Genomic DNA, 27,761 nt, shown 5'->3' with positions numbered 1-27,761 from the left:
GAGCATTTGGCATCCCCTGTTTCCAGATCCATCCGGATCATCACAGTGAATCCTTCTCCGTAGTCATGAAGCACGGTGACATGGGGAACTGGGGAGGTCAGGAGTGGCAGGCTTCCCTTGTCACACGGCCGTGGGGACACTTCAGGCTGATATCCAGAAGTAACTGATCTGTTATTTCTGTGAATCCCAGAAGTGCTGCTGTTTGGAGCAGGATCACGGCCTTCTCTAGAGGTCAGAAACTTGTAGAGCTGGGGGTCACCCCAAATCTCCCAGGGACCCCACACTGTCTGATAGGGGATAGCAGTTCCACAGGGAAGGATCCGGACCGTGTCCATTCCTGGCTTCGGCACAGGAACCATTGATTCTTTGGTGGTGACAGGCTCTCAACCCAGACCACATCCCCTCTTCACTCTCTTAATCCAAGCAGGGAGACCCTGTTTTTCAATGAAAGCTCTGGGTTTCCCTCTCAAAAATCCTAATGTGTGTTTCAACCAGACTTTGTCTTTTTCAGTTTCTCTGCAGGTGGATATCGTCCCCAGCCAAGGAGAAATCAGCGTTGGAGAATCCAAATTCTTCTTATGCCAAGGCAAGTGCCCCATGCCCCACTGCATTTAAGGCAAGTGCCGGCTGAGCGGCAGCCAGTGCCTGTGCGTGCGGGGCCAGTCCTGCCTGGAGCTGCTCCCCTGCGGGGTCCATGGTGTGACCGGAGGCTGGGGAAGCTCTCAGGCCCTCTTCCTTCCCCTCGCAAAGGGCTTCCCCGACACAGTGAAACGTGTCATCAGGCTTCTGCGTGGTGATGGAGCAGGTCTAGGGATTTCCTGAGGAAAGTCAGCACAATTCCCAAAATAGCGACTCAGCCCGGTCCCCTGCTCTGTGTGCCTCCGGAGTTCTGTGCGCGACGGGGTGAGCAGTGCTGCCTCAGACACCATGCCTCCGCGGGTCAGTGTGAGGCTTACTTCTCAGAATCTCCCAGGACACGAAATTCCAGGAAGGTCTGAACTTGCCTGAAAGGAAACTGAGTACCGGTGGCTGTTGTGCTGTGAGGGTGTGGGTCCCCTGTCTGTCCCGCTGCCCCCACTGGAGCTCTGGGGTTTGTCGGAGCTGGTGTCCTTGTTTTTTTGTTTAGAAAATTTGCCCCATTTCCACAGCTCGGATAATCTCGGGAAACGTCTGTGGAGGAGAAGCTTGCAAGTAGGCTTTGGACTCCCCGTGTGGGCGGGGAGCGGGATCCGGGTCGTGGAGGAAGCGGGCAAGCGGCGCTCAGCTAGGTGCACGCGGCGACACTGAGCCAGCGGCCTTTGGCGGGGGGGCCGGGGGGGCCTTAAAGGCGGTCCTGGTTTGCGTTGGATGAGGTGCCTCGTGGCCGCCGGGTGTGTGCACTCCAGCTTCGCCTTCATTACAGCAGTTTAAATGATCCGGAGATGCCGCCGTGGAGCCCACAGCACATCTTGCAAATAGCGATATTTATTGAAAACATGATGGGCTCTGAAAGGAAGCCGGCTTCATTTCCATACTAAGCATCTGTGCAGGGCTGGGTGGTGTGGCCCGGGGAAGGGCGCCGTGCAGGGAGGCAGGGTGACGCCGTGTCCGCCGGAGCCCAGAGCCCTTGTTCCAGCACCGTGTCTGAGACGGCGAAGCAGCGGCATCTGCCCCTGCTCAGTGCCCAGGGAAAGAACGCATGGGTGATTCTGGCTGTCTTCTTCGCAGGATTGAAGGAGATGAACATGTCTGTCTGAGACAGGTGCTGAAATGATAGCCGTGCCAGTTTGTGCCGGCAGACACTAGAATAAAATTGGTTGGAATCCACACTCCTAGACTAGCTGGTGTCTCCCCTTCCTCTCCGGAGACCACAGTCTGAGCCCTCAAGAACAAGCTGATGAGCTGGCTCCGACTCGCCAGGCCCTTGAGCTCAGATCCTGGACACGAATTCCCTCTTCTGTGAGGCTAGAGCTCCTCGCTTAGAGCCTGGCACACAGTAGGTCCTCAACACACACCTCTCCTCTTCCCTCACTAAGGACAGGCGTACTCTCAGAAGCAGTGGCACCAGGGGCCATCGAGTTCTTCCCACTCACTGTGAGGGGTGTTACGTACATAACGATGACGCCCAGAAGCCAGAGGGAGGCGGAATCACGTCCTCCGTGGTCCCCGAGCCCGATGACCTCTTGTTCTGTAGCTCTTGCTGAGTGCCCACGGTCACCCTAGAAGGGATTTTGTCTCTTTAACTCCCGTGGTTTGAAAATAATCTCTTCCTCTTTAGTGGCAGGAGATGCCAAAGATAAAGACATCTCCTGGTTCTCCCCCAACGGAGAGAAGCTCACCCCGAACCAGCAGCGGATCTCCGTGGTGTGGAACGACGACTCTTCCTCCACGCTCACCATCTACAATGCCGACATTGACGACGCCGGCATTTACAAGTGTGTGGTCACTGGCGAGGATGGCAGCGAATCAGAGGCCACGGTCAACGTGAAGATCTTCCGTAAGTGCCTCCTCCGTCTCCTTCTGTATTCCCCGTCCTCTCCTTTGGCCAGGAAGACACGTGTAGCAGGCAGAGTGGGAGGGCAGCCGAGGGCCCCCTGAGGCCTTCCTCCTTCCACGCCCCGAGTCTTTTCTGAATTGAGCTAAGAGCTCCAGTATGTTCTTCAGTGATTCTGGGCCAGTTCAGAACTCACAGCCCTGGTTCACGCAGATCCCAGCTACCTCCCTCTGGCCTCCATTCTCTAAATTCAAATTACACAGTTCCCAGAGGGGTGCTAAGGGTTCCCTTCCCCAGGTGCTGCCTATCGTACAATTCAAGTTCTCCCTCTTATTTCACTCTCCCCTGCTGCTAATGGAGTCCAAAGGCTCGGTGGGGTGTGGCGGATTATTATCTGAACACTCTGGGCCACTCAGAGCAGGCGGTTCCCATTGTCAGTGAAACCCAGTCTGGAGGTGGCACCTCATTACCTTGTTATCAGGCATCTGTCTCGTTGGCCAGTGTAATGGTGGGTGACAGCTAATGGAACAGTATTGATTGCCATAGTATTTACTGCCATTAAGCCTGCCTTTTTTCTGTCGTGTTCTTCAAAATGTTCTCTGCTCTAGGAAAGCTGGGTTTGGGGTATCAGACAGAGTGGGAGATGGAGAAAGGACTGATGACCAGTCATTGTAGACTAGGTGTTGTACCTGTTCATTCCACCTTGCTTTGTGCCTCCTTGGCACCATCCCACTTGGCAAGAGACACTTGGTAAAGAGACCCCTTTACCTCCATAGACCCTTTTTCACACAAAGTACGATCAGGTTAGCACTCGGTGAATAGACATTAACTGCGAACATTGATGCCATATTCCCCTACTTACAACAGCTGCTTTGCCTGGCATCTTGGCCAAGGATGGGGTGGGACCCTCTTGTGCCACTGTATATAGGGTTGAGAGCTGCCCACAGCTTGAAGCCAAGCAGTATGGCTCTACCGAAAAAGGGTCTGTGAGGGGGAACCAGCTGTTTTCCCTCACTCTGCTCCTGCTCATTTTCCAGAGAAGCTCATGTTCAAGAATGCACCAACCCCGCAAGAGTTCAGGGAGGGGGAGGATGCCGTGATCGTGTGTGATGTGGTCAGCTCCCTCCCCCCAACCATCATCTGGAAACACAAAGGCCGGGATGTCATCCTGACGAAAGACGGTGAGGCCTGAATTCCCTGGCGGCTGCCCTTCCCCCAAGCCACCGGGCCCTAGGGCTTCCACCTAGTCCAGCCCCCGAGGCGTTCCAACCCAGCCTCAGATGCCGGTGTCGCACAGCCCTGTGCTCTTTCCAGGTCCCGCGTGTGTGATCGTCCGGAGCTTGTACATTCAGGCACTTGACCTTTTCTCCCAAGAAAAAGACAAATTGCCAGTAGACTTTTGCTCTTGGCTCTATGCCAATGCCAGGGCCACATTTCTTGATTTCGGTGTAAAGCCCCCCCCCCATCCACCGCCCCCAGCCCCAGAAGATTGCTGCGGGGGAAGAGGAAGGGCCCTGCAACCTGCCTGCCGATACCAGAGTTCGCTGACTGACCCTTGGATGAACCCGCCTCTTGTCTCTTCTAGTCCGATTCATAGTCCTGTCCAACAACTACCTGCAGATCCGGGACATCAAGAAAACAGATGAGGGCACTTATCGCTGTGAGGGCAGGATCCTGGCACGGGGGGAAATCAACTTCAAGGACATTCAGGTCATTGTGAACGGTGAGGAGATCCGTTCTTCCTGTTCTCTCCATTACTACTGCCTGGGTCTCCCAAATGATCCTCCGTAACTTTCTCTTTGGTCTGTTAACACGCATACGTCTCAAGTGAATCCCCCTCCCGGTATAGCCTCTGGCTTGTTTTGTTTTCTCTTAATACATTGGCCTTTTGGGTTTCCCTCTCCTTGGGGGACTTCTAGTGCAATTCTTCAACGTCCTTCATTGTCTTACAGCACTAGAAACTTTCCCTGTGCTTTCTAATAAATTCTTATTCATCCTTCATTGTCCTTGATGTTACCTTAATCGTGAGGTAGTCCCTTGGTTCAACTTTCAAAGAATTTATTATAATCAATTCAGTCCTCAGAATAGTCAGAATCATGGGCCACGGGTTTATTAATCTTAATCTGCAGTGTGTCAAATAAACACGCCCTGGAATTGATCTGACATTTACAAGATGTTTACAGGAAGTTATAATGTCAGTACTAAGAAAATAAGTAAATCGTGGTTGAATTGTTTTGGCTATTGATATGTATTTTTTGCCAAATTCTCCCCCTCTCATTCCTTTGGTAAAAACCGTTTGTGCACAGGGCTGTTTATGAAAGTCCCAGAGAAATGTCGCTCAGTGAGCTGGTGCATTTCAAATTGGTATTAACCATCTAACCACCAAGAACAGGCATTTTCAGCTTTTTCCAGTATCAAGAGCCCCCTTTTGGGTGTCAAGTTCCAGTTACCATGGTATTGTAAGATTAATCTGCATCGATTGAAAAAATACATCATGGTAAATAACTGCTATAAGTTGAATCCTATTTTAAAAGGAATAAAACCTATCTATGAAGCTTTTAAAGCTATGTTATTAAAAACAATATTAATATTACATATAATGATATTTCGTATTGTTGAGAAACATTGATGCATGTTTGTGGGTGACTTATTTATTCAGTTTGGAGTGATTATTTAGGACACATCGGAATGTAGATCGCTTATACCACCCTGCAGCTGCCCAGGAGTCTTGACCTCCAGGCCATGACCCTCCGACCTGAGGTCCCCCTGGAAGTGCCTGTTCTTCAGGCCACTGGGTTCCTCCGGGTTTTCACAGCCCACCCTGACACCTCTTCCTTCCTTCAGTGCCGCCCACCGTCCAGGCCAGGCAGAGCATCGTGAACGCCACCGCCAACCTCGGCCAGTCCGTCACCCTGGTGTGCGATGCCAAAGGCTTCCCAGAGCCCACCATGAGCTGGACGAAGTAAGAAACCGGCTCGTGCCTTTTACCATGGACTCGTGGAGAAGGGAGCGTGGAGCCTGCTGTGTATTGGCATTTTCGTGGCACGGGTGTGGGCTGCTTGGGAATCTCAGCTCTCGGTGCAGCATGGTTGCCTTTCTGTAAGCTTCTCTTGCCTTGGGCATTGGATCCCTTCCAGTGGGGCAAAACCAGAGGCCTTCTTTGGAATGTTTGTAGGCAATTTATAGCCCTTGGACAGAAACAGACGTTTGGGTAGAGGAAGAAAAGGTGTGTATGTGAAAGTACAATCTGGGGTGTTGACTTTCTGTGAAGACCGAGTCTTTCCCATGGGCTCAGTGTGCATTCTGTGGAAACTGGTTAAAAATAAACATCTTACTTCTGTGGTCAAAATTATGGCACTTGGCATTTCTGCACCTTGTAGGGACGGGGAACAGATAGAGGACAAGGAAGATGAGAAGTACATCTTCAGCGATGACAGTTCTGAGCTGACCATCAGGAAGGTGGATAAGAACGACGAGGCAGAGTACGTGTGCATTGCCGAGAATAAGGCTGGAGAGCAGGATGCGTCCATCCACCTCAAAGTCTTTGGTAAGGACGGTCGGGGTCAAGGCCATTGTTCTGCCACAGTTTCTCCTAGCCCGCACACTCTGTCCAGCAGCAGGACCCCGTCCTCTCTGCCTTGGAATCTGTTCCGGGTGCAACCACGTCTGCCAGCTCCACGCCCTAAGCCCAAGTCCACGCTATCCGCCTCCTCTCCTGGTCAGGGACAGAGCCTCGCAGCGGGTCTCCCGCCCGCCCCCCACCCACAGTGGTCCCCTTCAGCCCCTCCTCACAGTAGCTAGAATGATCTCAAGCACCAGTCTGCTGTTAAAATCCTCCCATGGTTTCCTGTTGCCGCCAGAAGAAAATCCAGACTCCCTGCCTTGATGTGCGAGACCTAACCTGAGCTAGCCCCTGCCTTCTTTTCCAACCTCATCTTTCCTCCACTTAGCTCCACACTGACAGCTCTCCAACCCTCAGGCCCTCCTTCTGTGCCTTAGACAACACTGAGCTTGTTCCTTGTCTTCGGGACATTGCACTTGATACCTCTCCTGCTTGGAATGGCATTCCCCTACACCTGCTCTGAACCGCCTTCTTCTCCTGCACCATTCAGATCTCAGCTCAACCTGCCTTCTCAGTGAATCCTTCCTACACTGCCCCGGCTAACGCACCGCTACCACCCACCCACCTCCACTGATGTGCTTCCACTGATCTGACTGTAGCTTCTTCACCACACCTATCCTACCTGACCTGGCTTCATTTCCATATTTGCTCTGGGGATCGTGGCCTCTGACCTCCACGAAGCGTGTAAACACCGAGATAGTGGAGTGCTGGCTGTTCTGTCTCTCTCCTGCTTTATCTCTGCCACTCCACACAGTGCTGGACTCGGGAAGGCCCATGGTAAACATAGTGACCAACCGGCTGACTTCCTGTATCTCCCTTGCTTCTTTCCGTGGTCCGTGTGAAACGGTGCCATCAGAGTCATGAGAAGAGCCCCTAGTCTCTGTTCCCTCTGTCTTGATAAACTTAGTTAACTTCCATTCATTTGGAACTGAAATGTATTTTGACCTGACCTTGAAAGTAGAATTTGTGGCCGAGAAATGCTTAACCTATTGGCTTTCAACACTTCTCTGCTCATGTTTTTAAAAAAGATTGGGGCGCCTGGGTGGTTCAGTTATGTATCCAACTCTTGATTTTGGCTCAGGTCATGATCTCAGGGTTGTGAGATCGAGCCCCTCGTCAGGCTCTGAGCTGAGCATGGAGCCTGCTTGGGATTGTCTCTCTCTCCTCTCCCTCTGCCTCTTCCCACTTCCCTCTCTTTCTCTAAAAAAAAAAAATAATAAGACAGGTACGCTGGTCCACTATAGATGGTGCAGCTAGGTGCCAGAGTCCCCAGGTCACTATGGTGTGTGCCTGGGGAACCTGCTTGGGACCTGCTTGTGGGGCCTGATTGTAGACCTTTGAAACATCAAGTGCTTGTGTGCAGTTGGACCCGCTAATCTTAGGTGAATCTTATTTCTCCATTAATGACAGTTGGGTTTAGAAACTGGTTATCAGTTCGGTTCACATCACCTGGCTTTCCTGGAGAGTGAAAGCTAATGGCCTTGGGAAATATTCTTGACAGTTTTTTCTCTAATTCTCTTCCCCACCACTCAGATTTCAAGTTCTTCCATATTATAAAGACAGATGCATTGTTAACATATTCTTTCATTTAACAGATAGTGACTAAGCACCAGTGTTGCTGGACCGAGGGGCAACCAAAATGAGTATGATGTGGTCCTTTAACTCTGAGAAGCACGAGGAGGGAGATGAACTTGGAAGCATATAAATTATAATAGAGAGTGTCAGCCAGCAATATTTGAGTGCCTGCTGTGGGCCCAGCCATTGTCAGAGGGATGAGAATGAGTAACAGGCACGCTCTCCTCATCCGTGGGCTCACGGGCTAACATGGATGACCAACGCTGAAATTTTTAATGACAGCCCATTGTAAGGACTTCATAATGGCAACGGGCACAGTGTTTTAGAGGAAAAGAAGACCTGTGGTCATGTGGGACAGAAGGCAGAGAGGTCTTCCCAAACGGTGTGCTGTTTCCCAAGCAGGGCTAGCCAGGTGAAGAACGGTGGGCATGGGCGAGGACACAGAGGCAGGAAGGATGCATGTTGGGCTGATGGTGAGCTCCTTGCTCACAGGGACCGTGTACTCCCAGCTACGAGGACGGTGTCTCACAGATCGTAGGTGCTAGAATTTGCATAAGGGAAGGCAGGGCCTTTTTTATGTGAGTGAAGCGCAGTGCAAATGGCAAGGAGATGAGTCTAGAAATGTGTAAGCATCACTTGTCTTGGGAAATTCTTGGATATTAGCTCCGTAAAGTAATAATACCCGACATGAAGCAAGCACTTATAATGTATCAAGCACCACGTGAAGTGCTGTCTGTAACCGACTTTCAGTCCTCAGCACAACACTGTGAGGTAGATTTCATTCTTGTTCCTATTTCACAAATGAAGAAACTGAGCCCCGAGAATTAGGTGACCTACCCAAGGAGCCAGGGTTCAAACACAGGCAGGTGGCTTGGAAGTCGCTCTGCCTGAGCAGGCAGAGGGGAGTTACTACTCCAGGAAGCTCCACTTAACACAGACTACGTCTGAATTGTAGACGGAATGGCTGGGAACACTGAAGTCAGCACGCCCTCCCTTTGCCGCCCTGGGTCACATGGTTTCTCGGTAGAGGTACACTCAGTTCGCACTTGGCTGGTCAGGAACAGATCTAGGGTTCTCTCTAGTGCTGGTGGGTGCCCCAGGAAGTAGGTGCGCGTAGTGAGTCAAGAGTCACGTGGGGCCAATGGAGAGTGAAGAGCTGGATCAGGTGTCGGGGAGGAGCTGACGGGGCAGGGAATGAATGTAGGATGCAGGAACTGTGGCAAGGCGGGCTTTGTCTTTCCACCCACCTCCCTCACCAGGCATCCCCTCCTGCACCCCCCCCCACACACACAGAGCTTCTTCCCCGGGAGAATAGGTGCTAGTCCAGAAGGGCAAATAGAGGAGAGGTGGCCGGACTCCTGCAGAGACAGGTAAGTAAACCACAGACTCCTAGGGACTCTGTCTAATTCAGCCCCCATGCAGAATGAGAGCCCCCTCTGTGATCTCCGGGGGAGCGTTCACATAGCCTCTTTGGAGCAACCTTGTCCCTCACGTACACACTGCTTCTCCTCTCCGTTTCACGTTCCTAACCTCCTCTCCCTCCTTCTCTGGCCTCCCTTGGTTTAGGAGATTGGTAATAAGGACAGGACACCAGGTTGGGGGGGGGGGGGGACTAGCGAGGTACGGTTCCCTCGTTCTTTCACTCTCTGTCCTGCTCCTTCCCCTTGGCTTGCCACGGGGCCTAGCACTAGGGGAGGAAGCGGGGCAGGTTCCCCAGTGGCGGCCGAGTTGGCGGCAGTGAGGCAGAAGAACACAGAAACCAGTAGCTCGGATCGTAGAATAGGGCTCAGAACTCCGGTGATTCAAGACGGGAAGACAATTAGTATGTACGGGCACATCTAAATTAGAGACTGCTGTAATTGTACCTTACCGACATCATTTTTCCCTAAGAAAGGGACACGTTCTAGCACGCATTGCCCTAGTTATCAGCCAGAAGCTCTTTTTACTAATTGTTACATCCTACCTTTCTTTAAATTTGGCAGTGAATTTCCATTGCTTTTCTCCCCCATGGGCCCTTCTGAAAAAGTATTTTTGTCTCCGCATGTTCCTGTTATGCTCACACAAACGCTCTTGAGGCCTCATGCTGCTGTGGGCTGAGGCAGGTTCACCAGTGGGTTTGCTTATCTGACCCCTTAGGACCAAAGCAGCCTTTGTGAGTTACAGCACAGGGTACAGCCTGAAGGGAGGTGCACCTGGTCATGTCCAGCCTCTCAGTGCAGAAGAGCAGGGCCCCAGAGCCCTCCCTGGGCTCGGGATGCGGGAGCCTGGATTGGGGTGGGAACAGACGAGACCACCCCTCAGTGGCAGGGTGCAGAGGCGTGGGCGTGACAGAAGAGAAGAGCCTTGCATGCTGGGAAGAGTCCCCAGGACATCTGTGCTCACAGGAGGGTCCGTGGGGAGAAGTGCAACGGAACGATCTGAGGCAATAAGTCCCATAGCAGCAGGTGGAAAATAGACAGGGATCCAAAGTCAAGGGCCCGCAACAGACGTTAATTACGATGCTGTAAGTACCATCTGAGGACATAACCTGGAGATGTTCCTCTAGATGCTGGTGTGCAGGGGAAAGTGACCTTGCATCTGTCCGTGTTTGCCTGATGATGCCCATTGTCCCAGGGTAATAATGCAGAGCAACCCTTTCACTCTCAAGAGTGCCCTGATTTGGACAATAAAGTATATTGATATCCTAACTCCAAGGTAATATTCTAAGGCTTCAGTGACTTCTGACAATAGCCTTGCTGCTTCTGTAGTGCAGAGAGGTTAAGATTTTATTTATTTATTTATTTGAGAGAGAGAGAGAGAACACGAGCAGGGTAGGGGGCAAAGGGAGAAGCTGAGCAGAGAGCCCAATGCGGGGCTGGATCCCAGGACCCTGGGACCATGACCCGAGCTGAAGGCAGATGCTTAACCGACTGAGCCACCCAGGTGCCCCTTTTTTACACTTTTCCATCTGTGATTTTAACAGTGTAGAAATTCAACTTTTATTTTATCTTTCTCAAACCTCCTGTCTGGCCACACTTAACAGTCAGTCCATTCAATATGAGTTGTGACCACCTTGAAAGTCTTATGTATCGAGATTGACACAAAACCTTCCTATGGGAAAACCGTTCTCAAGTGAACTCCATCAATTCCAATTTGTGATCATTTGGCCCCATTGGATTGAGAGGTGCCTGGGTGCCATCAAAAGAGGATTTGCCACGCAAGCTGTTTAGTACAGATTAACTGTAGCAGAATATTTGACCTATGTGGATAATTTTATATAGAAGCAGGTATTTGCTACAGAAAACACACAGCCTCGCCATTAAAGCAGAACCGGGGCCTCAACCTGTAGAAAGTGTACAGGAAGCTTATTAACCTACTCGAGAGCAGCACGTGAATCTGAATGTAAAGGAAATGCACTTCTTTCAAACATTATCCATATATTTGATTTATTTTTTGTTTATCTAGCCTTGTCTTTTTCCCCATTAGTAAAATAAGTTACATTTGCTCAGCGTTATCTTTTCTCTTCTATGGAAGGTTTTGCAATTTCAGAGTATAATTGTTTTAAATCAGGAAAAGTCAATTTTCTCTAATGTTTTAACATTTAACTCCGCTTTCAAATGCTTGTGTTTTCTGGCATTACCCAAAACATTTGGAAAATGAACCCATCTCATCTCCTTCCTATGCCAGCCCACTCCGCAGCCCCCATCCCATCTCTCGCCCCATTTCCTTGCTTGAGTCAATGCTACCACAGCTCTCCCAGTCAGTGAGAAGCTCGGAGTCACTTACACTCCTTCTCATTCCTTCTTCTGATTCTTGCCATGCCTCCTTCGCCCTCTGTTCATTTGGCACTTCCTGTGAAGCCTTCCATGAGCACCTCTCTAAAAGCTGCCCTTCCCTGTCTGCCCCCCATCCACCCCTCCTCCAGGACCACCCAGTTCAGGACTCCATTATGCCACATCCGGGGCACTGTCAGAGCTTCCAAATTGGTTTTCCCACCCCAAGGTTTTCTCCATTCTCCATCATCTTGAGTTTTTTCCTAGATTAACCTTCTTGAAGTACAGATAATTGTTTCATTCCTCTGATCAAACACCGTCAGTGGGCCTCCATCAGTGCCCAGAGATCGTTCAAAGCAAGCGCTGTAACCAGGCGTCCATGACTCGGTGCCTGGGCCCAGCACCACCCACCCCTGCCACAATGCCCTCCTCCCGTGTCCTTGCTTCTTTGCTCTCAATCAAGCAGTTTTCTAGAATGACTCTCTATCCCAAAGTTCCACGAACTGAAGATCTCATGGCCCAGGTCAAAAGCTTTCTCCTCATGGAGGCTCCAGCCAGATGAGTGCTCTTCCTCTGCCCCGTGCCTTCTCCACCCTCTGCCCTGGGTGTTCTTTCTCTAGGGAATCTTGTGGTTATTGCTCTTACATTGAAGTTGTCACACGCCTATTTGGTGTACATCCATAGGGATGCGGTTCTGTAGCTCCTACGACACCTAGAATAGGGTCTTATACTCAGTAAGTACGTAAGCTGCGTGGAGTGCGTGCATGGTATAATTTAAGCCCAGAAAACTAAAAAAAAAAAATCAGATAAATGAACATGTCTTGTCTTTTCAGCAAAACCCAAAATCACTTATGTAGAGAACCAGACCGCCATGGAACTGGAGGAACAAGTCACTCTGACCTGTGAAGCCTCGGGAGACCCCATTCCCTCAATCACCTGGAGGACTTCTACCCGGAACATCAGCAGTGAAGAAAAGGTATGATATCACCAAGAGTTTCTGGGCCATGGGATGCAGGCTCAAAGCAGTTCTCGTCTGCCCGGGCCCCGTTCTCTTCAGGGAGCCAGAAGATGGGTTGCGGGCCCCGGAGGCCACGCCAGATCCCATGGCCTCCATCCTCCAGCCTGCCTGGCTGTGGCCTGATCGGTGTCCCCATGCGGTGGCAGGGCCACAGTTTCCTGCATAGATCTATCTACAGGGCGTGAGGTCCGTGGGCATGGGCAAGTTAGCTGTTCTGGGGAGGAAGCGGGGAGTGTTTTTCAAACCCAGGAGTACGGAGCTATGAGGAGCAAGGAGAAGTCAAGAGCCTGGTGGTCCAGCTGTCATCGTCTCAGGGGGACTGAAGGGAATGTGTCCTGGAAATAGCAGGGATCGGAATGAGCCCTGTTAATTCTTCTCCTTGTGTTTTGTAGACTCACGCTGTACATGCACTGTATGCACAAAAGCTTGGTTGCCTTTGTGTCTGCCTGTATTTTCGGTCATATTTGAATATCATTTTGTTCTGAAGGCAAAAATAATTAGCAGTTTCTACATGACGATTACACTGGGTTCTCTGATACATTCTAAGCTCCCAGCTTAAGCTCTCAGTAGCACATGGTAGCAACCTTCCTGGCAATTTGAAATGACTGGGAAGATTTAGCTTCAGAGCATGTAGATTTATAGGCCACCAGAAAGCTGTCATTATTATTGACAGTGTATACAAATTGAGGTATCCTCACATCATGCAGCCCTTTGCTGCTGAGTGGGCCAAAAGCAGGAGGAAGAAGCAGCTTGGTTTTAAAGCTACTAAAACCCTCTTATGGCACTTCTCTAATCTCATCTCATATACCCCGTAGTAATGGGCTTCATTTTAGTTGGCCAAAACTTTGTCACCTATTCAGGAGTAATGGCCTTAGCCTTAAAGAACATTTATAATGGATTGCTTATTGACCCCATGTCAAAAATGATAGATCTTCACTCTTCTGCCTGCCTAAAGGAAATCCCTACAGAGGGTAAACTCAAAGTCAAAAAGAGATAGGGTGACACAGCAGACCCACATTTGGGATTTGCATTTGAGGATCTGATTTCTGCCCCGTGAATAAAAAACAAAACTAAATCAAAAGGAATAGAAATTGCTGTTCCAAAAAGCCCATTATTTTTTACAAGTTTTACCTCCACAGTTGAATTCGACTTAACAAAAACTCAAGGAACTGCTAAGTATTTTTGAAACTCACATATGCTGTTCGATATTGTGAAAACCAACTGGATTAAGAAATGTGGTGTTTACTTGGAAACTTTCTTTATCAACATTGGAATTAAACTCTAAGCTCAGATTTCAGCTCCCATCATGTATGTTACGTGGATTGAATGTACATTTCAGGGCTTAAACCACAGGGCTGCTGCTCGGCAGATTTTTCTACATCAGGCTTGTGATTTGTCCAGAATGACCCAGTGCATATCGTTGACCTACAGTGAAGGACAGAAATAATATCTGTCCCAGATGAATGATGCTTTTAAATTCAGTGTCTTTTCTAGGAATAGCTCCACAGCTAAGCTAGACCGGAAGAGTTATTAAGATTTGTGCCTACCCTAAATTCTTTCCTAGGTGGGCACTTCTGGCCTGTATCTGTAATTCATTTTTACAGAATGAGAACAAATAGCCAGGCACTAATCCACATTCATACTTACTAAATACTGAGACAAAAGGTATCCAACAGAGACCATCTCAGACCAAGTAGGGGTTGTGTAATTCGATGATCAGTGTAGATCATTTGTCTCAATCTGAGATAATTATCTAAGCCCAGCCACATAGGTTGTATTGTGGTTTCTTTTACTATGGACTGCCTTCAAGTTTCCTCGAAGTCACAATACTGGAACATGCATGAACCCGTGTTAGAACAAGTCCTCCAAACCGGCCAGTGATACGACACCACATTAACATATTTGCCTAAACGAAACCCTATGTAGAAAAGTTGCCATTCCTATTAGTTATATATTAACATCAGAGAGGCTTGATGTCCATCTTATACCGTGGGGAGCTCATAATTAAGAGAACGAAGAGGACCTATTCATGCCAGCTGGACTCTGGGTAACCAGTTTCACTTTCATCTGGCAGCAGCCCCTCGTGATCTCCTCCATCTGAAAGTACATCATATATACTCAGGGATCAAGATGATTAGAGGCACCATATTGTAGGAGTGAAAGGAAACAATTTTCTTTTTAAAATCAGGATGATACACAAGGCAGATAAAAACGGACGACTGTATCTACCTGTTAAGGTCAGGAAGGCTCCTGAGAATTAGACCACACAAGATGCTGAGATCCAAGAAGTCAGGAAGGAAGGTCACATTTGAGGTTTTCCAGGCTCATCTGGCACTCACTTTGCAGCTTATCCACTAGAAAGGCTCGTGGTCCCTCCCTGAAGGGTGACAGTGTCTGTCCTCTGCAGGCAGCTGGCCAACACTGGCGATCAGGAAGGTCTGCTTCCTTGCCACTCCCACTGCTCAGTCTTCCCACCTCTGCCCCTCAGTCCTCTGGGTGAGAGCTCTTGGATTTTCCATTAGTCTCCACTCTTCGTCCCTTAGACACACCCACGGGTCTTCCCCATTTCCCATGCCGCGGGTTCACCCCTTGTGCTTCTTGGTGGTCTGGTCCTAGAGAGCTTCAGTCCACTGGCACTCCCCTAAAGTTTTGCAGTGCCGGGGTAGCTAACACAGATTTCTGTGCAGCGAACTGCTCCCTTGTTCTGGATGCCGTCAGGCAGTTGAAGTATTAGTCCTGCAGCAATTTCCTCATTCTCTTGCATGATATTGAGCTTGTGGTCAACTAAAATGCTCAGCTCTTTTTGTGTGCATTGAAGCCACATATTCTCTTACCCTGTTCTCATGCAATTAATTGCTTCACCAAAAATGCAGAATTTTATATTTATTTCTGCTAAAAACTGTGTTTTGTTTGTTGCAACCCAGCGTTTCTCAGTGGGGTCACTATGGCAATTTGGGAAGGCTCTTCCTTCCTAGGATGGTCCCGTGCATTGCAAGACATTTAGCACTACCAGTCTTCTTCCCTCTAGATGCCTGCAGCCACCTCTAATCACTTTGATGACCAAAAATGCCACATACACACTCTTCCTGGCTGGAGGAACATTTCGTCCGTCTTTCTAACCGGGCGAGTCTGGCTTTCCTTGGGGCTATCCTTAGAGGTCTGTAGGTCTAAGGCATTTCAAGCCACATGGATCCCCCTGTTTTGTTTATGCATTTTTAAAGTAATGAGGTCTAACAGTGAGTGGTGACCCCACTGCACAAGGCCCGGAGGCAGGCAGTTCAGTAGCCTTCCCCAGGCGCTGTCGTCCAGCATCTGTATTAGCTGTTGCCTCCAACCTCACATGAACACTTACATGAAACATATTTGTCCAAGCCTCTGATAAAAATGTTGACAGGGACAAGGTCAAGTGCAGAGCCCTTAGAATGCTCTCACGGCTTCGCTGTGGGTGACTGGCTCAGAAGGTAGAGCCCCTAATGCCACGGTGCTCCTCATGATTGTGATGACTTTTGTGGAAGGTTCAATGGTTTCTTTAATAAAGTTGGTTACAGAATAAGCTAATTAAACCAGCTTGGTCTTCTGCTTCACTGCTTAGTTAAGTCTAGTATTTGTCTAGTATTACCCTTCTTAAGAGAAGAGGAGAGAAAAGGCTTTCAACCATAGGCACAGTGTTAGTAACTTTCTAATGGACCCTGATGTTCCTCTTCATTAAAAGAAAGAAGGGGGGAGAAAGTCAAGCAAAAGCCAGTTCACTGAGCCTGATTGTCACACCCTATCTGATCGTGTCTCTAGGTGTAGTCTGATTGCTCCTTCGACATTGATTACTGTCAGTCTGCTAAGCTTCAGCTGGTTGAGTTGGTTTTGCTCAACGACCGATAAGAGCTAAGCTAAATTTGGGTCATTAAGACCATTAGGGTATCATCTGTCTGAAAGTTAATCCATTCGTTAGTCTCTATTATGTTGACCAAAAAGAAAACAAACCATATTTGAACATCGTAATGGGTCAGTTTGATCAATGTGTCTGGAGGTCATTGTGATACTGCAGGTGCAAAGCGAGTTTGCACGCCCGCACCATCTCATTGCTCATCCCACCTACACTCATTTTAAATATTGCCAGGTATGTGAGTGAGTGGGGCTAACTTCCAGGTGCCATTTACATACTGAGCGAGACCTTTGGAGGATGATTTGCACAATCTGTCGCTAGCGGAACACATTCTCTGTGTGCTTATTCAAACTTCTTATTTGAACACGACTTTGAAATGACTGGTAAAGAAATTCATATGAAGCCTTAATATTTAAGGAAAAGAAGAGGGTCAAAGAGTTGAGATCAAAAGAGATAGAAAAAATGGAATTTCGTGAGCCTTGAGTCTTTAGCTGATAGAGTATCCTACAAATCCCCCAAATAAGAAAGACCTTTGAAATTCTGGATTCACTGGAAACGGGATCTTTCTGTCCCTGAGAAGAATTCCTCTTTCGTGCATCGGAGGTGCCCACATATAAACACTGGGAAAGGTGCCTGCGTTGAGCAGTTATGGGCTGGCGTATTCTGCGTGGGGGCAAAGGTAGAGCAGGTAATACTTGCGGATAACTGTAGCGGTGCTTTACTCGAGTTTATTTACATATTCCCATAGACTTGTGTGTGAGAGAGTAGAACGTGAATATTAAAAGAAACTGGAAGTTAACATTTCTGGAGCATGGTCAGTCCTATCCTAATGTGTTTTCTGTGTGCATATCAGATTGTCTTCAGGTGAGCCACACCATCACCAAATGATCAGGGCCGAGGCACAGCCCACCGTTCCACCAGGCACACGGGCAGGAGGTCAGGCTACTGGAGGCATCTTGTTACTAGCAACTACTCGCTCTAAAAGCCACAAAACCATAGTGATCTGGGAGAGTCACAAGAAGAATCAGATTTGAAAAACAAATAACTCCATATGATATAGCCCTTAAGAAACGCTCTTGATTCATGCAGCCCTGGCATGTGACAGACAAGCTTCTCGGTGATGTGGACTTGGCAGCCACATTTGACATGTTGGCCCACTGTCACTTTGGTCTCTGCATGTTCGTTCCTCTGTTCTCACTTCTTTCTTCATTCCAACATCATGTGACATAATCCAACATTTCCCTCCTCGTTTCTCACAAAAGCACTTCGCATTTAGTGGACTCTTACTAAATGTTCGCTAACTCATTTGCATTTCCTGGATTGCGTCGCTGTGTCTCTGGCATCTGTTCTTTCCTTTCTCCATCTGAACATCAGGGACAACCAGGCATTCATACCATCTAATAAAAACAACAGTGCAGGTATGATGGTTCTGAATCCCGGTGTGAAAACAGAAAAACCACAAGCATGACAGACTCCCAAGTGCTGGATAAGTAAAATCTCTAGATGTGGGCAGGAAAATCCCCAAGCCTCTGTGCTTCGGGGTTGCCTCAGCCCTTCGTGAGCACCGTGTTGGGTGACGGTGGCGCATGCTCGGGCCTGCGTGCCATCTGGGCAGTCCTCTTACAGAACTGGCTGGAGCCTGGGGCAGCAGCTTGCTGGCCTGAAAGTTTCCTGACCCACAACTTTAAGGACTTCATGCGTACCATTCCTAATGTACCTCTCTGCTCCTCTCTTAGTTCCTTGTTTTTTTTAAAGACATAAACTTGATTTGTAATAGGCTGCATGCAACGAGTTAGAGAAATGCATGAGCACAAAATGGCATTAGTGGTTTTGTGGTAGACTGTCTGATAGGATCCAAAGGAGGAAACCTGCCCTCTAGGTATCTCTAGATGTGGTTCGTATTAGTGTCACGAAATACGACAAGAAATGCTCAAGACGTTTTAGAACAGGAGCAGTCGACTACGTCTGCTGATGTCCATATGTATGCCTACCAAGGATTAGGAAAGCCTGCTCCTTTGAGTGATACACCTTAATGTGCAGAAGGGGGGGGAAAACGGAACATAGGCTAACTCCTAAATTAAGTTGGGTCATAAACACACCATTGAAAGTGGGCCTTGGACAAAGTTCTGAGTTAAAAAGCAGCTGCATGTGCACGGAATGCAGTGTGATACATCAATTCTCTGAAGCAACATGTTGTAAAATTTTACTGCTTTCTTGTTGTGTTTTATATCTTGTTCTCTCCAGGCTTCGTGGACTCGACCAGAGAAGCAAGAGGTATAGCTTACCTGACCACTAGCCAGTCTTTAGTTTTTGAAAGCATTCTAGTTTAACTCACCATTCCAGTTCAATAACCAGACATGCTAAACTAATTAGTCCTAGAGTTAGATTAAAGAATAGGTCGATAGTGGTAGACGTTACTTAGCAATAGTGTCGTTTTAGGATGAGCAAGCAAGCTGTGTTGGGAGTGGATGAACAAATCCTTATTACTTCTTAAAATTGGATCTTATTCTCTTGCTGGTACTGGTAAAATCACATCCAGGTAATTATACTTACAGAAATAAATCGCTCCAATTCCCAGGCCAGGCGTTTTAAAATGACGAGATTTTTTTTTTTTTTTTTTTGGACTCTCACCTGGTTAATGTGGCTTTGGGTCATAAAGCCACAGAGTTAGTGGTCTAAAAACCCACTCAACCCTTTCCAGCTCAACTCATCTTGTTGCTCGCTTATTTTATAAGGATTGGTCTTGGTAAATGATCACATCACATCCCATTTCATGTCAAAGCAATGCAGGCGACATCTCTCCTTGGTTTGCCCAAATTGCTAAACACACATATGTCACTTTCATAGAGCATTAAATTTATGAGATTAGCATGATTTGGCACAAGTGGTTTTATGTTTTTTAGAAGTCAGTAGCATCTAGCCTTTGAGATTTCTCTGACTACTTGCTTCAGCTCGGGTGGGACTTCGTTTGAAAACTGAAGCTAAATGTTAATCTTAGGATGTTAAAGTCACACACCCAAGACCCTAATTACAATCATGCCTATCATTTTTTCACTGATTTGTGTGATTAAGTGACAGTGAAATAAAATGGGTTAGATGAGGTTCAAGGATCAAACCCATAAATATTTTTTAAAACCCTCTCTTCTGCAGAGGAAATTTTGATATTGTAATAGTATGAATGTAGACTACAGCAGTCCTATACACTGTATTTTAATCCGGTAACCCTATCCTCTTAGTCTTCCAGAAACGATAATTATTCGGAACACATAACTCATGTGTTCAAGTCGGGGCTATAAATATTTAATGCTGTTTAATATTGAAGAGTTGACTCCCTGTCCCCGGGCACTGATCCTAGTTTCTGCACGTGAGCACACTGTTGTGATCGAATCTAGTGTCTGATAAGCTCTCTTTGTACCTACCTTCTTCCTTGTCATGGGGACCGTAGTCAAGTGCGCATCTTGCCGCAGTGCCTCCCTCCTGTGGCACAGAAATCGCTCAGTGCTGTCCCAGGCTGGGTGTTTTATGGCCCCAAAGTCATGGACCCATTGGGATTGGGAGAGGGAGAGAAGAAGGGTTCATTATCAGCCACTTCTGAGCAATTACAGATTTCATTCTATTTGGCCTTCTGCATCTTCCCCTGTCATTCTGATTTAAACCTGGCTGGAGGGAGAGGTAAGATTTATCAGGGAGCATTAAGGGAGGTTAAGAGAATTATTATTATAAGTGGAAGTAATAGGTTTACTCCCAGGAAAGCAGACAACTCACTTCTGTTTTCCAGAAGTATCCTTATCTTGAGTATCTCACTCTGGACATAATTGACTTTCAAGAGAGTGCCGCCCCATTCCTTCCTGTTTGTCTCATTCAGAGATGAAGACCGTTAAGTCCAGATGAGCTCCAAAGAAGGCTTGGGCTATGGCCAGTTTCATTCTGTAAGCTCGGAAAATTAACACTTTTACCTGGAAGAAGGGATGCAAAAAATGTTTTGATGAGAAGAATAATTGTAATTGCCCTTCATGCTATTTTTGCAAAGCAGGGTCTTCTTGTCCCAGCTGTGCTTCCATTCTTGCCCAGAGATCATCTGCTTGCTCTGCAAGCCTAGACTATCAGCATGAGCCCTGTCTGGAATGCTTATAGCTGGCACTCCCTGACTTGGTCCTGGACTAAAACTTTCCAGAGGGAGACAGTGTAATTGCACTGGAGTCTGTGCTTTCCCTTGGAGGGAGAACTGGGCATCTGACAAATTCCCGTCATCAATCCTGTCCTGAGCCACTGCAAGATAAGAATTCTCTGTAGAGTACTGTCTCCTGGTCTGTTGACACCATTAAATGAGAAAGATTTTCCACGTAGAGAAATTTAGACCACATAGAAGGGGAGAAAAGAATGACTGTCAATGAAACCACTTCCCAGTTTCTCGTCAACCATTTTCTAGAATATTCTGAGTAGACTGTTCATGCCCTGCTTTGTTGTTGTTTGTTACTGTCCTACTCTTACCTACATGACTCTCTTTGCATCTTTTGCTGTAATATTGTGTCCATTATGGAAATGTTCTCTTGACTTCCCGAAGATCTGGTTAGTTTTCCATGTTTGTGGGTGTTGAGCCCCATACAGACAAGCTCCGTCTGTGTGACAGACATTCATAGTTCAGCCGCTGGCTGGTGTCACTGTCAGCCGAACCCATGTTCTCTCTGAGATAACCGGAAGGGCAGGGGGTAGACCTCAAAGCCTTTCTGCCTTCATCCCGCTGTGTTTGGGCCAGACAGGAATGACAAACATGTCAGGTCAGCCCTTAGAGATACTTGTAGGGATGCTCTCGATGCCAGTCATTTAGACTGATGGGTTAATTTTTGTATAGCTCTTGGAAGTTGCCACTGGGATGTATTGGGACAACCCTGTCAGCTCACAAGTAAAGGAGTCCCAGGGGGCGCCTGGGTGGCTCAGTCATTAAGCGTCTGCCTTCAGCTTAGGTCATGATCCCAGGGTCCTGGGATCGAGCCCCATATCGGGCTCCCTGCTCAGCAGAAAGCCTGCTTCCACCTCTCCCACTCCCCCTGCTTGTGTTCCCTCTCTCGCTGTGTTTCTCCCTGTCAAATAAATAAAGTCTTTAAAAAGAAAAGGGGGGGGAGTCCCAGGATCCAGGGACCCTTGGATGTCTCAAGGTGTTCTAGTCAAGTATTCCACACCTGTCTGTTGTCATCTCTCACTCATGTGTGGCATCTCCTCAACCAGTCAGCCTTGCAGACTTACAGGTCAGATGGGAGTTGAGAGTCATGGACATCAGGCACTCCTCTGAGAGTGGAGTGGCCCTTAGGCAGTGATGATTTTGCTTGGCTCTTTGTCTCCTTGCTGGCAGTGGTGTTCCAGCTTTCAAATATGAACTTCAATGGGGCTTAAATGCCTGAGATGAATTAATTCCATTAGTGATGGTCAGAGGGACTTCTTGGGACAAGTCTTCGGAGACTGCCCCACAAGGCCCATGGGACCCTGCTTTTGAGCTGCCCAAACCGGCTGTGTGTGACATTGCAATTCTGGGTTTCGGGCTTCCAAACCAGCACGTCTGAAGAACCTGAATGGAACAGGTGCTCTTTCATTCTTTAAAGGCCCAACCCCATGGGACGACAGATGCTATGCGCAGAGCACGCACCTGTCCATCTCCACAGAATATCATTTGCCGGAGATAAGAGTGAGGCCCAGCCTACAAGGAGCAAGACTCCTTCTTCAGATTACCGACTTTCTTGAGGATCTGAACTTGGGCAACATGCCCAGACTTTTCCTAGGCCAGCAACCATTTCACTTCGAGTGTCAAGGCAGGAGCCCCTTGGAAGTATTCCGGGACCCATTGCCTAGGGGTCATAGGCTCGTTTGACCAGTCACTGGAATTCCAGAGACTCGGGAAGCCAATCATTGAATCAAGGGCTAGAGCGTAGAATCTGGTGGTGACTGCCTGGGACTCTGTGCCACTGTCCCTGGAAAGGGGACCCAGTGACCCTCACTTCCAGCTCAACAGCTCCTGATCATCGAGTTGTTGGACTTCCTCTTGAATGAAATAATTTTACTTTCAAGCCTTCAAGAAAGCAAGGCATCTGCAGAGATATAGGTTTCTTGTATGATTTCTTGCATTTGGCACATTCAGATTTCCCATTATGCATGCATGCGCCATGGAACTGGCAGATGGGCAGACTCCTGGAAGGAAAGCGTAGGGTGCAGGTTTCCCAGAATCTCATGAAGCAAAGCTGTTGCTGCTGGATCTGCTGGCCAGGGCTTTTGCTTCCATCTTTGACGTGCCAAACAAAGTTGTCTTGGGGGACCTTGGTTGTCCTTGCCCAAACCGATCTTGTCATGGAGTATAGGGTGCTTCGTATAAACTGGGTCCCATTTTCTATTTTGGATACACTCAAGTTCCCGTGGTGCTCTCCAGAGCCTCCCACGCTATTTGGGACCTTAAGTAAGAGACAAGGGCACAGCTTGGGGAGAGGATGTGAGACTGGTCCCAGACAAGAGATGGCCCAGTCTCCTACTCCCAGCCCTGCCTCGGGCTCTCACGCTCTCTCTTTCCTCCCGGCAGACTCTGGATGGGCACATGGTGGTGCGTAGCCACGCCCGCTTGTCGTCCCTGACCCTGAAGAGCATCCAGTACACAGACGCCGGAGAATACATCTGCACCGCCAGCAACACCATCGGCCAGGACTCCCAGTCCATGTACCTGGAAGTGCAATGTGAGCAGCAGCTGTGGAAATGCGAGGGGGTGGGGACCGGGCAGGGTCGGGCTGGAAGGGGTCAAGAGCAGCCAGGACCTGAGCTGCACCCCAAAGCTCCGCTCACGCTCCCTGTGACGTTTGCCCGAGGCCGTTCCAGAGCTCTGCCCCCAAGTCCTCCCCTCACACTGTCCCAGGCTTCTTATAGGCTAACAAGCCCTCCATCTTCCTGTTCAGCTCACAGGACTGCTGAACCAGCCTGACCTTTACTACGCCCTGGCACTGGCTCTGCTTCAGGGCACGCCTGCCCTCCCAGGGCTAGGAGACGGGGTGTGCAGGGCTCCTCCGTAGTCGTGGTCTTCCTGATAGGCATTGCTGTTCCTTGCAGATGCCCCCAAGCTGCAGGGCCCCGTGGCTGTGTACACTTGGGAGGGGAACCAGGTGAACATCACCTGCGAGGTATTTGCCTACCCCAGTGCCACCATCTCATGGTTTCGAGATGGTCAGCTGCTGCCAAGCTCCAACTACAGTAATATCAAGATCTACAACACCCCGTCCGCCAGCTATCTGGAGGTAGGTCGTGGTGGATGCAGGGGAGCGGGGAGAAGGCACAGTCTGACTCTGGATGGGCTCCTGTATGCAGCTGAAATCTTCCCCCTTGCTTCTCTGGTATCCTGAGCAGCGGAGCCATCAGCTACAGAAGAAACTGAGCCTCAGCACTGGCCCCTTGGCAACTCTCTCTGGCGTAAGGCTGGGCTGGAGCTAATGGTTCATGTTTTCCTGGTTCTGTTCTTTACAAATTCATCCAATAAAGATCTGAGTCGGTGGCCGTTCCATGGGACACATATAATCCACAAGCTCCTTCTTTCCAAAGGTGACCCCAGACTCTGAAAATGATTTCGGAAATTACAACTGTACTGCAGTGAACCGCATTGGACAGGAGTCTTTGGAGTTCATCCTTGTCCAAGCAGGTGAGTACCCCTTATGGATGCCCTACCTTTACCCTTGCTGGCCTATTCCATGCCCTTTGGTGACACCAGGAGAGTGAAAGAAGAAAGGGCCAGGATAGCCAAAGGCAGAGCGTCCGGAATCAGGGAGCCTGTGGAGGCTCAAGGGTGTGGGCACAGGGCAGGTTGGGAGAGTGTCCTATGGTGAGGTGGGCCGGGGGACAGGATATAGGCGACAAGATTCCCAAGAATGAGCAGCAATGAGAGACGTGCTTTGTGGCTGAGAGTCATGTCCTGGATCTAATGGGGCTCACCTGGGTCTCCATATGTGCCCTCCCCACAGACACCCCATCTTCACCATCCATCGACCAGGTGGAGCCATACTCTAGCACAGCACAGGTGCAGTTTGATGAACCAGAGGCCACAGGTGGGGTGCCCATCCTCAAATACAAGGCTGAGTGGAGAGCAGTGGGCGAGGAAGTGTGGCATTTCAAGTGGTATGACGCCAAAGAAGGTAAGTGGGGAAGAGTCGGCATTTCCTTTAGAAGAATGAGTTGCTCGGTGTTTGGCAGGCACTCACCCTGGGTCCTGACACCCTGATTGCTCGTTGGGGTGGCATGGCCCTCCGCTCTCACCGGCTGAGGATGCCACAGGCCAACACCTGCCATCCATTCATCTTCCTGTGCTGCAGCACCAACCCTGTCCCCTCTAGAATTAGGGCACGGTCGAATCTCCTCTAGAATTTTTGGCCTTCTGTCCCCTGGTTCCTCGGGACCTGCTTCTCGGGACCATGCTAAGATGGATGAGGCCATCTCAACCACGATCCAAGCAGAAGCCCTGCTTAAGTGCTGAGCACAACCAGAGGAATCCGGTCCACCCCTGCCCTGCACCTGTGGGTGCCCCGGGGCTGCAGGTTCCCTGCCAGCAGCCCCCCAGTCCTGCTTGGTGTACTCAGGGACTGTCATGTAATTACGGTGTTAACCAAGTAACAAATTGCCCAAGAGAAGTCTGCTCTTAAGTCCATCCTGTGATATATTTCCAAACTCAAAGTTTGGAAGATAACCCTGATGCCCTTTTGCCCAGAGGACCGAGTATATAACCGTTTCTGACTCTCCGTTTGGGGTTTAATCAGGATACATCAGTGAAGTATGCTTTGTTTCTGGAGAAAGTTTGGATCCCAGTCCTGTCTGATAACAGGGGCAGCCACCTCCTGATCGCGTTTTACTGAGAATTTGTTTCACCAGGAAGCTTCCATCACTCCTTCAGCTTTGGGGTGGGGGGGCGCCTGGGAGGAATTTCTGTGCTGTCAGGATTGGAGCCAGGAGAAAACAATCTCTTTACCTCCCTAACTTCCCTCTGAAATCTCACACCAACTTTATGGCGAGTTGATCCCTTGTTACGATCTGTCCAACTGGCTTTTTTTTCTCTTTGTCATTGCTACAGCTGGATTTCCTCCCCTTTTTTATATCTTTTAAAAATTCAAGTATAATTAACTTTCTAGTTCTATTTTTGTTGTAGCAAAATATGTAAAATATGAAATTTACCATTTTAGCCATTTTTAAGTTGAATGCCATTAAATACATTCACATTATTGTGCAACCGTCACCACCATCCATCTCCAGAACTTTCTCGTGATCCTAAACTCAGCGCCCGTTAAACACTAACTCCCCGTCCCACCTCCTGCCAACCCCGGCAGCCACCATTCTGCTTCCTGTCTCTGGGTAGTTGCCTCTCCCAAGTACTTCCTGTGAGTGGAATCCTACAGTCCTTGTCCTTTTGCGTCTGACTTATCGCACTTAGCTGATGTCCTTGGGGTTCATCTACACTGTTGCACATGTCGGGGCTTCGTTCCTTGTTAAGGCTGACTGATACTCCATTGTATCACACCCCATTCTGGGTATCCACTCCCCCACTGAGGGCTCTCCCACCCTTTGGCTCTTGTGAGCAATGCTCCAGTGAACCTGGGCCCACAGGTGTCTGTTCCAGTCCGTGCTTTCAAAGCTTTTGTGTGTGTACCCAGACGTGCTATCGCTGGATCACATGGTAACTCTAGGTTCAAGTTTTTGAGGACCCGCCGTGCTGTATTCCACAGCAACTACGCCATTTTACCAATAGGCTTTCCGTCCTTTGTGATCCTTCTCATCTCCTCACAACAGCCAACATGGAGGGCATTGTCACCATCGTGGGCCTGAAGCCTGAGACCACGTATGCCGTGCGGCTGGCAGCCCTCAACGGCAAGGGTCTGGGTGAGATCAGCACAGCCTCCGAGTTCAAGACTCAGCCAGTCCGTAAGTACGAGCGGCGCCCCGTCTCTTCCCCACACCCACCTGCTTCTCCCCGGGGCAGAGGGGACCCTGAGCTGCCCCGTCCTTTGTTCGGATGACAGCTTTTTGTCTTTCAGATTGCTCTGCTCAGGGAGGGCTCACCAGCTAGCCCCGAGGCACTCAGTGATGGCTGCTACCTAGCCCCTTATGCAGTCTTTCCCAGAGAGCTTGGTGACACTGTCGCAGTAGCTGGTCCCGCTTGCTAGCATGGCAGCCAGGGAGGGAAACACTGGCGCCTCGTGCCAGGGAACTGGGCAGGGGCATGGCAGCGTGTTGTGGAGGGATGTGACAGATTTTGCTTTTTGACGCAGGTCACAAAGGCCCTAAAGCACCCTGTGACTTGAAGGAAGAGGGAAAAGACAATGATGGTTCGTGTAATTAGTCGTGGGATTTTTGATGCAGCAGAGATATCACATTGTAGAAAAGAGACCACTCTGGGATATATGTGCAGTAGCAAGACCCCAGCAATGCAAAAGGGGAAGGAGAGCTGAGGCCTCCGCCTTCTGCTCCCCCTCCCTCCTGCCACGAGCACACGTCAGGGTCTCCCTCCCTTGTGGCCTCCTTCGAGAGAGGCGCTTCTTCCTGATGCACTCAGGATGGCATCTGCTTTCCTCCATCCTTCCCTCTTTCCTTACACCATGCCGCCATGCTTTCCCTCCCGTCCTACCAACAGCTCTGGGCGAGCCCTGCTCCAGGAACACCCTCCACACTCCCAGACTGCTGCCCTGGGAGGACTGTGCGCCCACCCAGCTGGAGCCGGTGCAGTAGACCCAGACTCCTTGAGCACTCACAGAGCTCCCTGGGTCCTCTCTGATTCCTGGGCTTAGCAAGCACGCAGGGCAATCCCTCGCTTCCTTCTCTTCGAAGCCAGAGGCCTGCAAAGCAACCCCTCTACTTCTTCTAGAAACAGAAGGCCCGCCTCATCTTCCTTCTACAGGAATTGCTTCTTTCTGGATTTGAAATAACTTGATAATTTGAATTTCCAGCTCCATGTGCTTTGCAGAGCCTATTCATCTCTTTTACATCTTTTTTTTTTTTCCCCTTGGGTCTGTCTCTTGTCTTTTCTTTTCGTCTGTGTTCCATCCATGGGAAATGCAGACAGCCCTCTTCCACGTAAGTGCCTCTTCATACCTCATTATCTGTTTCGATAGTGTTAACATCCACTAGTCCTAGTTCTTAATTTAGTTCCGGTCCCTTTTTTTGTCCCCTAGGCTGAAGTAGATGATACTGTCCGGGCCCTAACCACACTGACCTTAGTCTAGTCGTGATCTTGTTAATGTCTGTAGGTTTCACTCCAAGAGGCTAACACGCGTCCTGTTCTAGAGCATGCGACTTTTGTGTCCTTTGAAGTTGTGTTTATTTATTAATTTCTGTGTGTGACGATTACCCCGTGGCAATGCTGATGCGTGCCCATCCAAGCACAGTGGGAGTCTGCAGGGGGTCTCCGGGTAACACGTGACAGCACCACCTCACCTTCT

General features: G+C 49.1%; 1 protein-coding gene across 16 annotated transcripts in view; it reads left to right on the top strand.

Moving 5' to 3' along the window:
- The window catches only part of NCAM1 (neural cell adhesion molecule 1), a 291,276-nt gene that overhangs the window by 228,150 nt on the left and 35,365 nt on the right, over positions 1–27,761 (top strand). For 5 of the 16 annotated variants that reach the window (XM_087868429.1, XM_087868430.1, XM_045797796.2 and 2 more), the window contains exons 2-14: positions 512–586; positions 2,258–2,476; positions 3,511–3,654; positions 4,059–4,196; positions 5,318–5,435; positions 5,854–6,020; positions 12,256–12,398; positions 18,565–18,594; positions 22,883–23,033; positions 23,401–23,585; positions 23,887–23,983; positions 24,303–24,473; positions 26,116–26,247. In XM_087868429.1, the coding sequence (XP_087724555.1) occupies positions 512–586; positions 2,258–2,476; positions 3,511–3,654; positions 4,059–4,196; positions 5,318–5,435; positions 5,854–6,020; positions 12,256–12,398; positions 18,565–18,594; positions 22,883–23,033; positions 23,401–23,585; positions 23,887–23,983; positions 24,303–24,473; positions 26,116–26,247 (1,770 nt within the window). Of the gene's footprint in view, positions 1–511; positions 587–2,257; positions 2,477–3,510; positions 3,655–4,058; positions 4,197–5,317; positions 5,436–5,853; positions 6,021–12,255; positions 12,399–18,564; positions 18,595–22,882; positions 23,034–23,400; positions 23,586–23,886; positions 23,984–24,302; positions 24,474–26,115; positions 26,248–27,381; positions 27,397–27,761 lie in introns of all 16 variants that reach the window. The other 11 variants (XM_087868431.1, XM_045797799.2, XM_045797798.2 and 8 more) reach the window with 3 other exon arrangements.

Source organism: Ursus americanus, chromosome 16 (assembly GCF_024610735.1).
Source record: "Ursus americanus isolate L20-20 chromosome 16, mUrsAme1.1.p, whole genome shotgun sequence".
NCBI classification, from domain to species: Eukaryota; Metazoa; Chordata; class Mammalia; order Carnivora; family Ursidae; genus Ursus; species Ursus americanus.
This window is presented reverse-complemented; position numbering and strand designations above follow the sequence as displayed.